Consider the following 19,009-nt stretch of genomic DNA (forward strand, 5'->3'; position numbering starts at 1 on the left):
TAATTTCACCACTTTATTTATCATGACCACAAACAACACTTGATGACAATACAGATCTGTACAGTAGGTGCAAGTAAAAACTGTAAAATATCAGTTTTATAATTAACTACCTCATAAAAATTATTTAGAATTCTTCTATATTAGAGGCATAAAAATGCATCATATTTTAGGCTGCAAAACAAATATAACTGAAGAAAAAATCCTACATCAGGAGTGTGAAAAAGATAAAAATTTAATAGATTTGGCCTTAATGATCTGTCATGTACAAGGTCATTTGAAATGCATTGAACATCCTCCTTTTTAAAGGTATTCACATGATAATTGCATTTTTAAAGATGATTAAACAAGAAGGAGCGAGTGACATTAAGGTTTTTAAAGTACTTGTTTGATTGATGAAAATACTTTTAAAAAAATTGTGAAGAAAAATCTTACAAATTTATTAATGACAAGCAGACAACAACAAATCCGATGTTGATTGTGCTAAAAGTGCATGAGAAATCAAGCATCATGGAGTTTCAAGCATAACATAATTATATGTACATGCATGTAAGGACACTGACGATACTGATGAGTTACATGGGTGTAACAGTTGCAGGGCTTCGAGAATTTTTTATAACATTCACTAGTCATGGGATCAGACTCAGTGATTTATAAAATTAACTAGCCACAATTACATTTCACTAGCTCTACTTTACTTTAAGTTAATACAATTTTACTAAATAATAGTAATAATCAGACATGTCACCTAAAGAGGGAGATAGAGCTTAAAAACACTAACATTAGTGGGTTGGGGTGCAGGAAGAATATTCATATTTATAAAATATCGGGCATGGCAATAGTAATTATTTACTAGCCCAACATTGAATATTACTAGCCATGGGAGTGAGGCTACCATAATCTAGAAGCCCTGAGTTGTGGTTAAAATGAGAAAATGTCACACTTAAAGAATTATTTAAAAAAAAAAAATATATATATGACCACGGATTTGTCGAGGTGTTCTGTGGGTTTGAACATAGATCCCTTCCCTGATTGGTAGTAGTATGTGACTGTTTATTAGTCTTCCACCAGTCCAGGGGCGGGACGTAGCCCAGTGGTAAAGCGTTCGCTTGATGCGCGGTCAGTCTGGGATCGATTTCCGTCGGTGGGCCCATTGGACTATTTCTCATTCAAGCCAGTGCACCATGACTGGTATATCAAAGGCCGTGGTATGTACTACCCTGTCTGTGGGATGGTACATATAAAAGATCCCTTGCTGCTAATCGAAAAGAGTAGCCCATGAAGTGATGACAGCAGGTTTCCTCTCTATGTGTGTGGTCCTTAACCATATGTCTGACGCCATATAACCATAAATAAAAAGTATTGTGTGCGTCGTTAAATAAAACATTTCTTTATTCTTTTTTTTTCCACCGGTCCAACTGGAGGGGACTAGGTTTCATCTCTGTCCTTCTGTCTGTCTGTCTGTCCATCACTCTGTGCTATGTACAGTTTTATGGATTTTTTTGTTTTTTTAAACGATACCTTGAGATATTGAGCTGAAATTGTTTAGCTTTTCCCTGTACTATTATAGATCAAGTTTGACTTTCATGTCAATGTACCCATATTTGACAGTTTTGGCCCTTGAACTTAGGAGATACAATTTTTTTTTTTATACCTGGTACTCTTAAAGGGACATGCCCTAGTTACGGCTAGTTGTTAACCATTACGGCGTTGTTTTTCGCTATTAAACCCATTTTTTCACAAATAAAATTGCACTTTACTTACATTTTATTATTTAGAATATACATGTCCATTCACCTGAAGTGCTTTTTGGTAATCCTGGTAATCCTGATGTTTGTAAAACCACTAAATGCATTTTTGTGTATTTCTTAAAAAGCCGCATGCACTCGAGAAAAAACCGTTAAGCAAGCGAGGTCCAATCTATTTTTAGAGGGAATCTTCCTGTGTAAACGTCACAGACGTTGGTATAGACAGAAAATCGTTTTCACCCTCAGCAGTTCGTGAGTGGAAAAGTATTGATGAAAATATAAGACAAATAGAATTTTTAAAACAATTTAAAAAATGTATATTCCCGCAGATAAATGGGTTAAATAAGACATTTTTAGAATTCGGATCACGCTTAAATCAAATAATTCATTGTAGACTTTGTTTAGAATGCATTTTTTGTATTTCTTAAAAAGCCGCGCGCGCTCGAGAAAAACCCGTTAAGCAAGCGAGGTCCAATCTATTTTTAGAGGGAATCTTCCTGTGTAAACGTCACAGACGTTGGTATACGACGTGACCGTTATCATTTTGGTTCGGTTTGTTTTCTTGTGCACGGTTCGCGCAATTAACATCCGATTTGTTGTTGTTTGCTGGTTGTTCATTTGTGAGATTTTTCTTCACAGTTCGGGAACATTTTCAGTAACAATAAAGTTCAGACAAGTAAGTGTCTCAATACAAAACGTTACAAACCCTTAAAACCAATAATTTTGCAGTCTTACGATATCTGGAGAGGGGATACAACCAGGACAGAACAGTTGGAACATGTCCAGGAGAGGTAACAGTGGAAGTTGGATAGGTGTATCGAAACCTTTCAGTTACAGGATTTAAAATTTTATGTAAAATACTTTCTTCCATGTCTTGTGATCATTGGAATCTATTGTTTTAAGTAACTAATGGTAGATTATGTAGTACATAATAATGGGTAATGGACTTTGGGTTATGTAATTTTGCCACTGATTGTTTCCATGAAATCTGGAGGCTGGAGAACTATTTTCAAGGTTTAAACTGAATCCAAAATCATATTTAGTAGTTTGGAAATTTTTGTCAGAAATATTTTTTGCCAGATTCAAATTTCAGTTAGTTTTGAAACAAAATAAAACAAATTAACTTTTTAATTAGCTTCTTGGTATTTAAATAAAGTATATTACTACTAATATTAGCTAATAGCCTATTAAAGTATAGCCTACAATTGCTACATTCAGCATAATTCTCGTATTACCATGGTATTAGGACCATTACATGTATACATCAATCAGGATGAAGTTAAGGCGTGATTAAATCATGGCAGGCCTATTATATGTATACACTAATCAAATTTATCACAATGAAATATCACTGATATGAAGTTAATCTGATACCTTGACATTTGACCGTAACAGATTAATACCAGAAAGCATAAACCTGTAAACAAGACATACTGCCCTTGTATACATTACAAACTAATGCTCACTGTAGTAGTATTAGAACAGTGAAACTACTCAAAACCGGACCTCTGTAAACCAGAATTCCCTGAAAACTGATATTAAAAATATTGGTACAGAAAATAACCAAGGGCTATAAACTGGATTCATCTTAAAATCAGACTTTTTAATGGTCCTGTGGGTGTCTTGTTCAAAGGGATTTCTCGCTCCAGCCAGTGCACCACGACTGGTACATCAAAGGCCGTGGTATGTGCTATCCTATGGGATGGTGCATATAAAAGATCCATTTCTGCTAATCGAAAAGAATAGCCCATGAAGTGGCGACAGCAAGTTTCCTCCCTCAATATCTGTGTGGTCCTTAACCATATGTCTGACGCCATATAACCATAAATAAAATGTGTTGAGTGCATTGTTAAATAAAACATTTTCTTCTTCTTGTTCAGAGGAGTTTCACTGTACAAACTTCATCATACCTTGGTAACGAATTCTGTATGGCTTTAAATTTTAAAGGGGCAGGGGTAAAATTGCCCACAAACCCCGCACCCCCAACTACAGAAATGATAGTTGTTTGTTTTTCTTTTGTTTTGTTCTCTTTTTTTTTTTCCTTAAATTTTGAAGAGCCCGTTTTGTCTAGCTGTAGAAAACTGTCATTATTATGACTGTGACCTGATCATTTTTGTTTTAGGTTAGATGTGCTCCAGTTCTGGTATAACATGAATATCAATTTGACTTTACCAAGAATAACAGTTACGGTTCAATTTTACAACTTACTTTATGCTTTGAATTCTACAGAATGTCTTTCATGGACCTCTGCATAAGTTCGGCAAACTGATGTATCGACAGATGCTCAATGGCCATTCAAATCGGGATCGCATTACTAAGGAACAGTTTGTGAAAGCAGGGAAAGAAATCCTCAAAACGTTTAACGAAAGTGATCAGCAGAAATACTACTTCAAACTATTTGCCGCAGGAAAAGATGTATTAACACAAGAAGGTAACATCAGTAACTGTACATACTTACGATAATTAAATTTAACACTATTAATATATGTATTATATATGTTTGATAGTGAGAAATAAAACTTCTGTTCCTTTTTAATTGCTTTTTTGGGAGGGGATAAATGGCTCACAGATGCATTTACAGGGCTGCACAATTGAAAGTTTGTGTAATTCATTTTCAAATAATATAAAATACTACATAATTTATTGATGTAAATTTTCATATAATGAAAAAAACTTGTGCATGTTTAAATTATTACTATTATTAATTTAGTTGTTTTCCAGTCTGCTTTTTAATTACCATCAGTAAACTACTGTTTATCATTGTATAAATTTTGTGTGAATGGCAAATAGGTTACACTATCACAGTTCCACATGACTCGCATTCACAATTAATCTGTGCGGCCTTGATTCGATAAGATGATAATCAAATGTCGAGAACAGCCACTTTTGTTTAATTTTTTACTAGTTGAACTACAGTTACCTTGAGCTCTGGTTCAGGTCCGTTCAACATCAAAATAATGACTGCACATGTATGTCATACATGTATGTGTATCTAAATTAGATGCATGTTCAGAGAGCCTGTAATGTAGTCTACACATGTATATTGTATGTCTATACCATATAGTACATTGTGTATATGTAGACGTCATTAAAAGTGATTTTTATCAGTAATGTCAGTTTTGCTTCACAGAAAATGAAAAAAGAAAACACTTGTAAATAACTTTTTTCTTCTTTTCATGTGCACTTTGTAAAAATATTTTTCAAAAGATAAATAAACAGTTTTTTTAATCACACATACAAACTGGATCTCCATGTACTAAAGTCAGATTAACAAAAGAGGTAATCATTTAAATATAAAGTTCAGTATTTTAAAACAATCATTAAAATATACTTTCAACGTCCATTGGGCAAGCGTTATTCTACAGTATCGGAAAGTATTGCTGTTTTGTTTACAATGTCTTTACAAATTGCACATAAAGATAAAAAAAAGAGTATATTTCTAAAACATCTTTTCTTTTTGTGCCAAACCTAAATGAAATTATTGACCAAAAACCCACTTTTAGTGGAGTCTGGTACTGGATACAGCAGGACTCATCCTGTTCAGTGGATACAACATTTAGTCTTTGGCTACTAAAAATTTCTTTAAGTTAGCCACTTTTGGATAATTTTCAAGGAAATACTCTACATATCTGAAAATCGTCTCAAACGAAATGTGTCCCAGTGTGAGTGCTGATACAATTGCATGATTGGTTTGTTTTGTTTCAGATGCACTGCTGATGATTCAGATGTGTCCCAGTGTGAGCGCTGATACAATTGCATGATTGGTTTGTTTTGTTTCAGATGCACTGCTGATGATTCAGATGTGTCCCAGTGTGAGCGCTGATACAATTGCATGATTGGTTTGTTTTGTTTCAGATGCACTGCTGATGATTCAGATGTGTCCCAGTGTGAGCGCTGATACAATTGCATGATTGGTTTGTTTTGTTTCAGATGCACTGCTGATGATTCAGATGTGTCCCAGTGTGAGCGCTGATACAATTGCATGATTGTTTTTGTTTTTTTCAGATGCACTGCTGATGATTCAGATGTGTCCCAGTGTGAGCTCTGATACAATTGCATGATTGGTTTGTTTTGTTTCAGATGCACTGCTGATGATTCAGGTATCCTATGCCCTGACTCTGTCTGCATCCAAGTTCCCGTACACAAAATCAGACCGAGATGATCGAGTGTTTACGGCCATGGTCACAAGCATGGTATGTTTTTTAGAGGATAAATAGACAAGTTATCAATTATTAGCAAATTTATATCTCTGGTGAAATTGTTTTTACTTGTGACGAGCTTTAGCAGAATCAGAATATGGAAAAGTGTTTTACCAGGGCCCTTGCAAATAACATTTTGTCCTGCAAGTCCTTACCCTATACCTCACAATGATATGTGGGTTTAAGTTTTTTTTAACAGACTTTGTGATTTGTAAACTAATGTAAACCTGTTTATTTTTTACTCATTTGTAAACACTTTCTCTGCAAGCTCCTTTAATCACACACAAATATATAGCCCATATTCTGTAGTGAATTTTTTTGTTAAACTTTTAAAATATAAACTTGAATAGGTTTATTTGCTAATATATTGGAAAAACAACGATTCAACATGAAATGTCAACTTGACAAATAACTAATTCATTAAAATTCTGAAAAACATGAGTTATGACGTCAGTTGTCTGAAAACATGAGTTAGGTCGTTAGTCACCCATACCTGCCGTATTTAGAAGCAGTCTAGCCTGAGGGCCCAGTGAGTGATTTACTGGCTCAGTGGGGAGGTGTAACAGACCAAGACAGCTATACAGACTTCTCTAACTAACCACTATCAACTACTGGTGACCAGTAACTCACTGTCCCAGACAGACATCCCATATAACAGCTACACAGACTTCTCTGACTAACCACTATCAACTACTGGTGACCAGTAACTCACTGTCCCAGACAGACATCCCATATAACAGCTACACAGACTTCTCTAACCACTATCAACTACTGGTGACCAGTAACTCACTGTCCCAGGCAGACATCCCATATAACAGCTACACAGACTTCTCTAACCACTATCAACTACTGGTGACAAGTAACTCACTGTCACAGGCAGACATCCCATATAACAGCTACACAGACTTCTCTGACTAACCACTATCAACTACTGGTGACCAGTAACTCACTGTCCCAGACAGACATCCCATATAACAGCTACACAGACTTCTCTGACTAACCACTATCAACTACTGGTGACCAGTAACTCACTGTCCCAGACAGACATCCCATATAACAGCTACACAGACTTCTCTAACCACTATCAACTACTGGTGACCAGTAACTCACTGTCCCAGGCAGACATCCCATATAACAGCTACACAGACTTCTCTAACTAACCACTATCAACTACTGGTGACCAGTAACTCGCTGTCCCAGACAGACATCCCATATAACAGCTACACAGACTTCTCTAACTAACCACTATCAACTACAGGTGACCAGTAACTCGCTGTCCCAGACAGACATCCCATATAACAGCTACACAGACTTCTCTAACTAACCACTATCAACTACCGGTGACCAGTAACTCGCTGTCCCAGACAGACATCCCATATAACAGCTACACAGACTTCTCTGACTAACCACTATCAACTACCGGTGACCAGTAACTCACTGTCCCAGACAGACATCCCATATAACAGCTACACAGACTTCTCTGACTAACCACTATCAACTACCGGTGACCAGTAACTCACTGTCCCAGACAGACATCCCATATAACAGCTACACAGACTTCTCTGACTAACCACTATCAACTACTGGTGACCAGTAACTCACTGTCCCAGACAGACATCCCATATAACAGCTACACAGACTTCTCTGACTAACCACTATCAACTACTGGTGACCAGTAACTCACTGTCCCAGACAGACATCCCATATAACAGCTACACAGACTTCTCTAACCACTATCAACTACCGGTGACCAGTAACTCACTGTCCCAGGCAGCCATCCCATATAACAGCTACACAGACTTCTCTAACCACTATCAACTACTGGTGACAAGTAACTCACTGTCACAGGCAGACATCCCATATAACAGCTACACAGACTTCTCTGACTAACCACTATCAACTACTGGTGACCAGTAACTCGCTGTCCCAGACAGACATCCCATATAACAGCTACACAGACTTCTCTCACTAACCACTATCAACTACTGGTGACCAGTAACTCGCTGTCCCAGACAGACATCCCATATAACAGCTACACAGACTTCTCTAACTAACCACTATCAACTACTGGTGACCAGTAACTCACTGTCCCAGACAGACATCCCATATAACAGCTACACAGACTTCTCTAACTAACCACTATCAACTACTGGTGACCAGTAACTCACTGTCCCAGACAGACATCCCATATAACAGCTACACAGACTTCTCTGACTAACCACTATCAACTACTGGTGACCAGTAACTCACTGTCCCAGACAGACATCCCATATAACAGCTACACAGACTTCTCTAACCACTATCAACTACTGGTGACAAGTAACTCACTGTCACAGGCAGACATCCCATATAACAGCTACACAGACTTCTCTGACTAACCACTATCAACTACTGGTGACCAGTAACTCACTGTCCCAGACAGACATCCCATATAACAGCTACACAGACTTCTCTAACCACTATCAACTACTGGTGACAAGTAACTCACTGTCACAGGCAGACATCCCATATAACAGCTACACAGACTTCTCTAACTAACCACTATCGACTACCGGTAACCAGTAACTAGCTGTCCCAGGCAGACATCCCATATAACAGCTACACAGACTTCTCTGACTAACCACTATCGACTACCAGTAACCAGTAACTAGCTGTCCCAGGCAGACATCCCATAATTATAACAGCTACACAGACCTCTCTGACTAACCACTAGCAATTAACCAGTAACTCAAGTTAAACTCACTGCTACTATTTTGCCAATCATCTATTTTACATGAATGTGTTCTAAATTTGTGGGGAAAGGTCCTAATATAGGCTTATACATGTTGACCAATCTCTACTGCCATGTAAATATTGTTTAAAACACCTGACTGTCTCAGCTCTTGATATAGTTGGCTATACATGCCATGAAAATGCAGTTGAAATAAGTGAATGTTGGTGGTTTTTCAGTTTGGGATTGCGGAGGAGTTGAACTATGAGAGTTTCGTGTCGTGGCTCAAGTGGAACTGTCCTCACATGTTCTGTGGTGTTCACAACTGGGTCTACCTGATCCTCACCGGGTCAACGCTGCCTTCTGAACTTGTAAGATCGGCTTCATTTTGCTAGTAAAATGTTTATTATATTGACCTCTATATTTGATCACTTGTGTATTTGTGTTTATGTGCATGTACGGGGCAGGGGGGGGATGTAGTTTGTTTTTGTATATTCACAACCCACAAAACAAAATGCATAGAGAAACATTTGCAGATCCACCAGGCATAAAATAGTTTTTATTTTCCAAGGTACAGTAAAACCCCTCTTAACCGAAACCAGAATTCCCTTTGTAAACTGGAATTCCCTCTAAAACGAACCCTCTGTAAACCAGAATGACAAATTACAGTAAAACCCTCTTAACTGGACCCTGTGTAAACCAGAATTCCCTTGTTAAACAGGAATTCCCTCTAAACCAGATCTCTGTAAACCAGAATTCCCTGGAAACTGGAATTCCCTTTAAACCAGACCCGTCTGGTAACTGGAATTTCTTCAAAACTGAGCATTTTTCGAGGTCCCCTTTTTAAATATATCAATGTAGAAAATAACCTTTCTAAACCCCTTACAACCAGACTTTTTACTTGGTGCCTTGGGTGTCCGGTTTAGAGGTGTTTCACTGTATACTGTAGATCCTGAAATTAACACGTCCCTAAATTAATGCGAGTGACGATGGGCAGACTAAAATGTGACATGAAATTAATGCAAGTGGCCTCCCTTTCAAATATTACTTTCCTAGCAACAGACGTCTGTGTACTTTTTCGTTAAATCTGAGTTACAGTTGTCTTCAATTAACAGTTGTCTTCAGTTCACTTAACCTACAGGTTTATTCCATGTGTGTTTGGTGATATCAACTCAAAGCATATTTTTGCAGCATTCAATTACGTAACGTGTATAGTTACATAAATCTGGTTAAACATTGCAAATTGCATACACCTTTAAATTTGCATACAATTATTACACAGGTTAATATACTAAATTATCACAAGGATTTATGACATGGATATCATGAGCAAGTTATAGGATAAATAATTTTATGAAACCTTTAAAACACTGATGAAAATACTGATTGGAGAAGAAACACTGTATTACAATGTCATATTACTTTTTCTTCAGGAAACAGCTCCTGTTCCTCAACTAGAAGGCTTCGTTGATGGCCGATATTGCCTTTCTATGGGCATGTTGTGGGCAATGTCGGCTACACTGCCAGCGGCGTACACACACGGCCAGACTTCAGAAACACCCGCCAATAACCCACTCATCACCTCCTACCACTTGATCATGAAACTGGTACATACATGTTTATATGTAGTGATTTTCTTATACATACAAAGGCAAACTACAGAAACTCTCCAATAACCTCATCAGCTCCCTCCAATAATCTCATTAACACCCACCAATAACCCACTCATCAACTCCAACCACCTGATCATGAAACTGGTACATACATTTTTATATGTAGTGATTTTCTTATACATACACAGGCAAACTACAGAAACTGTCTCCAATAACCTCCTCATCACCTCCAATAACCTCCTCATTAACACCCACCAATAACCACCTCATCAACTCCAACCACCTGATCATGAAACTGGTACATACATGTTTATATGTAGTGATTTTCTTATACATACACAGGCAAACTACAGAAACTCTCTCCAATAACCTCATCAACTCCAATAACCTCATTAACACCCACCAATAACCCACTCATCAACTCCAACCACCTGATCATGAAACTGGTACATACATGTTTATATGTAGTGATTTTCTTATACATACACAGGCAAACTACAGAAACTCTCTCCAATAACCTCATCAACTCCAATAACCTCATTAACACCCACCAATAACCCACTCATCAACTCCAACCACCTGATCATGAAACTGGTACATACATGTTTATATGTAGTGATTTTCTTATACATACACAGGCAAACTACAGAAACTCTCTCCAATAACCTCCTCATCAACTTCCTCCAATAACCTCCTCATTAACACCCACCAATAACCCACTCATCAACTCCAACCACCTGATCATGAAACTGGTACATGTTTATATGTAGTGATTTTCTTATACATACACAGGCAAACTACAGAAACTCTCCAATAACCTCATCAACTCCCTCCAATAACCTGATTAACACCCACCAATAACCCACTCATCAACTCCAACCACCTGATCATGAAACTGGTACATACATGTTTATATGTAGTGATTTTCTTATACATACACAGGCAAACTACAGAAACTGTCTCCAATAACCTCCTCATCACCTCCAATAACCTCCTCATTAACACCCACCAATAACCACCTCATCAACTCCCTCCAATAAACTCCTCATTAACACCCACCAATAACCCACTCATCAACTCCAACCACCTGATCATGAAACTGGTACATACATGTTTATACGTAGTGATTTTCTTATACATACACAGGCAAACTGTTAAATTCTCTCCAATAACCTCCTCATCACCTCCAACCACTTGATCTTGAAACTGTGATTATCACCCCCTCCCCCACCTACATTCACACTATGGAATATGTCGTCCCACTTCACCAGTCCTAGAATTTATATCATCTTTGTAACTGCAATTTAGTACAAAGTAAATAGCCCGTAATGATAAAAATGCCATTGTAAATCAGTTATGCAGTATATTTTTGCAATAGCACTGCTGATAGGTGTACCAAATTTCAAGGGCTATTTCACATTCCATTCCTACATATCTGAATAGCAGATTAATTACGAATTGAAGGTAATCAGATTGTGGCACTACATTCGAAACATTTGCTTTTTGTAATCATGTAAATTGTAAAACTATTTTTTCTTCATTTTTTTTGCAATCCAGCTAAATTGTAAAAACTTTGGCAATCTTGTTTTCCTGCTATGATCTTTTGCTTTTCGTTTTGAGTACAACACAGTCTTTTTTCTTTTGAAAATACAGGCCAGGTTATCTCGGTGTCAGAGCTGGACCATGTTGTACAATAGCAGTGATCATGGATTATCTATGAACAGGTAGAGTTTACGGGGTTTTTAATCCACTGGTAACAGGTACATCAAATGCCATGGTATGTACTGTCCTGTCTAAGAGAAAGTGTATATAAAAGATCCCTTGCTGCTTTATTGATAGTAGTAGCCTGTTTGATGGTAGCATATTCGATCTCTCTTTCTCTTCACAAAGGGCTGAAATAACCATATGTTAGACACACAATGGTTATAATTTAAAATGTGCTGTTATCAAATACATGCCTTTCTTTTGCTCTGCTAATGGTGTAAGGAATATTTCAGTCAGTTTCTATGTGATAAAAATTTGATTCAATGCGTAATTTTGATTTTATTCTTTGTTTGTTTCAGGTTTACCCACCATGTCACTTCATACCATGGCCCGTCCATTATGCTGGTTTCGTTTGAAGGCAGAAACCTTTATTGTGTGGCTAATGATACAGGTTGGAGGTGTGTACTACTCGTTAAAGATCAGAATATGTTTTTTTGCTTGTGTATTTCTTTTTAAGTCATTGAAAAAGGTGGAAAAAATCATAGACCAGTATTACAAACATCTGTTAGAAAATGTGTAAACCATTGTTAATGAAATTGAAATAAACTGTAGACAAAGAATAGATGACATTTGTCATCTGCTGATAAGTTGTACAGTGAAAACTTTCTAAACCGAGCTACACTGGAGACCTAAAATTTATCAATTTAGACAGGATCCTGTGTTTAGAGGGTCCCATTTTTTTAATTTACAAGATTTGGGACCTTGAAACTTGAGTGGTTTTGACAGGATTCCGGTTTTCTTCAGGGTCTGGTTCAGACTGGTTTCACTGTATCTGTAATGTAATTTTATATCATTTGTGACTGTAAAAGATCAATCAATTATTCATTAAAAAAAATTAAAAATTGTAATATTAAGTATTAACGGCATAGGGCAAGATGTTTGTGTACAAAATGTGTGCTAAAATACTTTGCAGGGACGGGCCAGATAAATACGGTGGAGAGGAGTGTATGCTTCTACAGATCTCTCCAGTATACAGGGTAATTCAGTGTAGGTATAATTAGAATAGAATAATATAATTTCTTTTCAACATTACCTGTCCTTAACAAGTTCACCTCTTCCCCCCCCCTACGCAAGTGGTGTGGTCCGAACATCCCAACAGCCAATGTGATGGCCTAAAATTCTTTTACTGTATGCTCCCTGTAGTTCCGGTCATTTGACTATAACATCCTTCATGTTGTACAGATATCGCCTGTATACAGGGTAATTCAGTGTAGGTATAATTAGAATAATATCACTTTTTAACCCTTCATGTTAGAGGGGACACATGAGACATTCTTTAACCACGGTTGTAGTACATTTGCCTTGTATGTGATCCCACAATAAAGTGGGAACATCCACATTTCTTACCAATCGGTCAAAATGAAGATGTATTGTCCCAGTGTTCTTTTTTTCTGAAAATCTTCATCAGTCCCCAATTTTTTTTTCTTAAAATTATTTCTCCGAGAATAATCTTTGTCATCCTTTCCACATTTTAATTATACTTTTAGATGGTTAACAATATTATCAAACAGGCTTTTTTTGTGTACTGGAGTGTCATTAATCATTTATTCATTTGTTCGTTCATTCGTCTGACCATAGCATTTATTTTTGTCTTTTTGAAGATTTTACTTTTCTGGTATATAATGTTAATATACTTCATTGTCTTTTTCAGAAAAATGTGACTCTTTCATTGATGTCTACACTACGTTTGTTAGTAATTGTAGAATTTTACATTGGTGTGGATCACCATACAACTTAGTTTGACATCCAATAGCCGATTTTTGAAAAAAACATTGCTGGGGTGTCGTTAAACATTTATTCATCCTTAATTAACTCATTCTTTCAGCTGGCGAAAAGATGATGCTTTGGAATGTGCACACTCGAGGTCTACCAATGGGCATTCAGATTGGCAAAATGTCTTCGTCCATTGTTTTGTCGATTCCCCATGAGTTTGACTCAGTGTCTCACTACGGCGTAGCGTGTACACTGAATAAAGTCGAGGTACTTTATTACTTCATACACATCACAAAACTTGCATTCACAAGGGGGGTGGTGTATATCAACGGCAGTGGTATGTGCTATCCTGTCTGTGGGATGGTGCATATAAAAGATCCCTTGCTACTAATATAAAAGAGTAGCCCATGAAGTGGAAACAGCAGGTTTCCCCTCTCAATATGTTGAGTGTGTTGTTAAATAAAACATTTCCTTCCTTCCTTCCACTACAGTGGTATGAAGTAATAAAGTGTTATAGTGTCTGTGAAGGGATTTTATAGTAATAAAGAAAAATATAAATGTGGTGTAACCTATGGGTTACCAGGTCTGTATTTTGTGGTTGCTCGTACATGGGTTACCAGACACATTTAATATTAATATATTAATACAGACCTCGCTGTGTAAGGGAAGCTATCGCTGTAAACTCCTAATCACTCTTCCCGAGACTGGTTCAACAACATTAATTTTTCGCCTTGGTTTGTAAATTTACGTGATATCAACAGCTGAGGTCTGGGGCCTGATTCACAAAGCTCTTTTAGGCTCTGCTAGACAACAAAGCATCCTCTTTGCAAGTCTTTTAGCATTGCACTGCGAGATCGCAAAGTTGTGAGAGTTTAGTGAATTAGACCCCTGTTTACAACAGATAATGTATAGCACACGATGGTATTTGTCCATTTTCTCATTGTTTTTTTTCTATCCCACTAATACCCCACAACTGCTATATCAATGGCTGTGGTATGTGCTGTCCCATCTGTACATATAAAAAATTTCTTACTGCTAATGGAAAAATGTAGTTGGTTTCCTCTGAAAAATGTGTGTCCAAATTACCAAATATTTCACATCCAATAGCAGATGATTAATACATACATGTGATGTGTTCTAGTGGAGTGGTTAAACAAAACCCAACTTAAACGATGTTATTAGTGGTAAATATGCCTGTTTTCAGGTGTGGGGTTGTGGTGGTTCAAGTGCTAAAGATGCCCAGACCAAACAGAAACAGTGGGAAGCCAAGGACGTGCAGCGGTGTGCACAGAGAAAGGCAAGCGATCTTGTTGATTAAAAAAATTGTATACTAAAATGGAGAAGAATAAATTGTTTATGTGACACAGATAGTGAGTACAGCCAAACATTACTAAACCACAGTGTTGGACAGTAAGAAAAGTAATGTTGATGGTCTAAACTTAATATTGATTACATAATATTGATCCAAAATGAACTATAGGGTATGTAAAATATCAACTTTGAAGTGTTGCCGACTACAGCATTGAACTATATTTTGATGTGTTTTAGTATATTAATAACAAAGTTTTATTGGTTACAGCAACATGAGCTGTATTTTGTTACATTACAGTCAATTAATCATGTAACATATCAACTTGAAGTTTTATTGGTTACAGCAACATGAGCTGTATTTTGTTATATTACAGTCAATTAATCATGTAACATATCAACTTGAAGTTTTATTGGCTACATCTGTATGAGTTATATTTTGATGTGTGTTTCTCTTCCAGCTTAATCTGGAGTCAAAAGACTGGAATGAAAACCCTGACAAACAGATCCTCGACTGGGCGGGCATCAAGGGAGGCCACTCCTACCAAAGAGAATAGCCCTCAGTCTTCAAAGTGCATTTGTTGTATATAGTTGGTATTTGAGACTTCAGCTGCAAAGTGTTTTCCATGATTTGGAACATTGTTTTATTTCTGGATAGTGAAACAAGTGAAGAAGTTCTAGATACATTAATTAGTATTTACTTATTTTGATAGCAACAAAATATACTAAAGATGTCATTAGCTTTAGATTCATAAAGCTGCTTATACATCATAATATTTTAGTAATGGTAAAATTACTAGGTGGCTTTTCTTGTATTTTGTTCAGTAAGACATAGGCAGGTTATATACAAAATACATTATTACATGGTGCAGTGAAATCCCTCTAAAGCAGGCACCTACAAGACCAAGTAAAAGTCTGTTTTTAAGGGGTTTCTTGTGTAGAGAGGTGCTCTTATGATATTTAAAAAGGGACCTTGAAAAACTTCAGTTTGTGAAAGAATTTCAGTTTACAAAAGGTCCAGTTTTGGGGTTTCACTGTATTAAAAATAATGTGTGACCATCCATGATTCACTCATTTTATGATGTACAATCATAATGTACAGAGTTCATTTGTGATATATATGTAGCCATATGTCTTAATGTGGCATCTGAATCCATGCCATTGAACTGGTAAAACCTTAACTTGAATATTTCTAAATTCACAGAATATCATAACTGGTGTGCTATCATCTTGCCGTCAACGTTGGTGCAGGGTACAATATTTAACACAAACCGTTGTTCTGTTTATGTGTCACTTACGCAAATTTATACTCACATGAACTGCCAGTCGGTTAGGATTGCTGGAACTTGTATTCTAAAAATTCCTATTCTACTGTATTACTGTTAAAGGGACTACCCCAGTTTTGTAGCCACTACACCAGACAGTTGATTAATAAAAGTAATAAATCTGAGTAATAAAAATAAATACATCCCTTTGACCCAGTTACGTAAAAGTTTGTTTGGCGGTTAAGTAAAATAATATGTACAAAATGATTGAGCTATTACACACATTATGATGACCAAAGTTTGTTTTGTTTAACGACACTACTAGAGCACATTGATATATTAATCGTCAGCTATTGGATGTGAAACAGTTGGTAATTTGACATATAGTCTTAGAAAGGAAACCCTCCACATTTTTCCATCAGTAGCAAGGGATCTTTTATATGCACCATCCCACAGACAAAATGGCACTTACCACGGCCTTTGATATACCAGTCGTGGTGCACCGGCTGGAATGAGAAATAACTCTGTGGGCCCTCTGACTGGGATCGATCCTAAACGAACTGTGCATCAAGTGAGTGCTTTACCACTGGGCTACATCCAGCCCTTTCAGATTCTAGGCAAAGAAATATGAGTGTGTTGCAGAACTCGCCATTTAACGTGAGCTATCACTCTCACTCCATATCACTCCCCTGAGACTAGTTCAAAGAGAGTAATTTTTAGCTCCCCTTAGAATGTGAATGTATATGGTATCAGTATGGTAATATCTTAAATGTCTCCCCATAATTTAACTTGCAGGAGCAATTAATAATCTCTCCCATCAATAGTTTTTTATGGCGAGGACAGATGTTGTATTTTTGATAATGATAAAGACCTACATTGGCTACCAACTGGTTAGTCCTTTTAAAAACAACAGTACAAATGGGCCAGGTTTCATATAATTTTTTACACACCTATTTACACTATTACAGCATAATAAACATGTAATTACCAAAGTGTTCCATGACAAAGCAAAGTGTAAAAACATCAGCATATCTGATTTTTGTATTCGGCTTTCATTTTTGTTAGAGGTGCAATGATACGGTCAAAACCGTATTGCGATATATTGCGATATAAGAAACCGTATTGCAATATGTATTGCAATATAGTTGATATTATTTAAATGTAATATTTATGGGTTGTTTTTTTAATGAAAGCAGAAGGCATAAACTTTTTAATGATCTTTAGTTTCAGCTGTTAGGCTAAATGTTTTAGGCCATATGGGTTTTTTCAAGAAAATCAGCATATCTACTACTTCGGGATTGAGTGCTGTTACAATGTCCCCAGCTGTCTGTGCTGTTAAATGTACTCAGCTGTACTGAATACACGTTCTGATGGTACCGATGTTGCTGGAATACACAAGCGTTTCCTTGCTAACTGGGAGATAATGGGAGACTGCCACTGGTGTCCTTTCCACCATACCAATGGGTCTTCTGACATTGGTATTAGAGCCTCTCCCTTGAACACATCAATTTCAAATATAGCCTGTTCCATATTTGACTTCTGGGGTAACATCTCCTCCTTTACAAAAGCAATATCACCCAAAATGGAGGCTATCGGGCTTTTCCGTTGCTGCTCGCTTGACACGGAAATATACGTATTGAGTCGCAATGTTTCGGCAGATCGACTGAACCGGATATTATTGGGCGAGGTGTTTTGAACGATCAGCCGTAGTATTCCGAGTTCAGGGAAAAACAGCGAAGTGTGATTCTCACTTGTTGGTTTATTTCTTTAAAGATTATAGCCATAGCTGTATTCCAATGTAAATGAACAATGACTAATAATGTGTAAGTAACAAAACATTTATTTGTAATTACCGTTAACTAACTGGGGCTTTTTTTTTCTGACTTTTAACACGTTTTGTTTAGAAGTTAGAACCAAGTATAATCGACGTATCATTTCGTATCATACGTATACAAACAAGTAACCCGACTACGCTTGACGTGATTGTTACATTTCCTGTCATCACCAATTAATAAAATGATGGGGGTTTTGTTTGTTTGTTTGTTTGCCTATTTCAAGTCAAATAAGATACAAGTAAAAAAATAGCTTGTAAAAATTGCGATACGCAAAACTGTACCGCGGTTCGTATCAAGCTGATCAGTTATCGCGGTATACCGGTATACCGGTTTATTGTTGCAGCACTAATTTTTGTGTGTATAAAAATGTCCATTTTCTTGAAACAAAACAAAGAAGAAATTTTGCATGAGTGGCCTATGTTTGTTTTATTATCAAAGTGTTTCTAATATTTTTTGCACTATATGTTTGCTCTTTTTAAGAGGTCACATTGCAAAATATTTTTATTGTCTCGCTTTTACAAAAAGTGAAAATGCGAGATCTGATTATTACTTTTTTGACAATGGTGGCGACAGTTTGAACTTTGGCATTTAGGTTTCACATTTAGATCAGTTTCTCACAAACTACACATCCTAGATCAATGAAACTTGGTTTGTAGCTGCAACTGTGAATGTTCATCACAGTGCACTGCAAAGTAAAAGATTTTGGTAGGCAAGACCTTTAATTCCACAGAATTCTTTTTGTTCTGGTTAACATGTAAGATGTATCAGTCTGTGCTAGATAATGGCTCAGCACCTATAGATAAAATAATATTTCATTAATGTCAAATAGAATATGTCAAACCACTGGATAGCCAGGT

The 19,009-nt window shown here is 36.7% G+C and overlaps 1 protein-coding gene across 1 annotated transcript in view; it reads left to right on the forward strand.

Annotated features, from left to right (window-relative positions):
* Positions 1–16,735, forward strand: part of LOC121367505 — a 30,780-nt gene extending 14,045 nt beyond the window's left edge. Inside the window, exons 3-12 of the mRNA XM_041491723.1 lie at positions 3,975–4,176; positions 5,826–5,938; positions 8,894–9,025; positions 10,088–10,261; positions 11,921–11,991; positions 12,331–12,429; positions 12,945–13,018; positions 13,857–14,011; positions 14,949–15,041; positions 15,514–16,735. Coding sequence (XP_041347657.1) covers positions 3,975–4,176; positions 5,826–5,938; positions 8,894–9,025; positions 10,088–10,261; positions 11,921–11,991; positions 12,331–12,429; positions 12,945–13,018; positions 13,857–14,011; positions 14,949–15,041; positions 15,514–15,609 — 1,209 coding nt within the window. The 3' untranslated portion in view covers positions 15,610–16,735. The remainder of the gene's footprint in view (positions 1–3,974; positions 4,177–5,825; positions 5,939–8,893; positions 9,026–10,087; positions 10,262–11,920; positions 11,992–12,330; positions 12,430–12,944; positions 13,019–13,856; positions 14,012–14,948; positions 15,042–15,513) is intronic.
* The last annotated feature ends 2,274 nt before the right edge of the window (positions 16,736–19,009 follow it).

This window comes from Gigantopelta aegis, chromosome 3, assembly GCF_016097555.1.
Source record: "Gigantopelta aegis isolate Gae_Host chromosome 3, Gae_host_genome, whole genome shotgun sequence".
Classification (NCBI taxonomy): domain Eukaryota; kingdom Metazoa; phylum Mollusca; class Gastropoda; order Neomphalida; family Peltospiridae; genus Gigantopelta; species Gigantopelta aegis.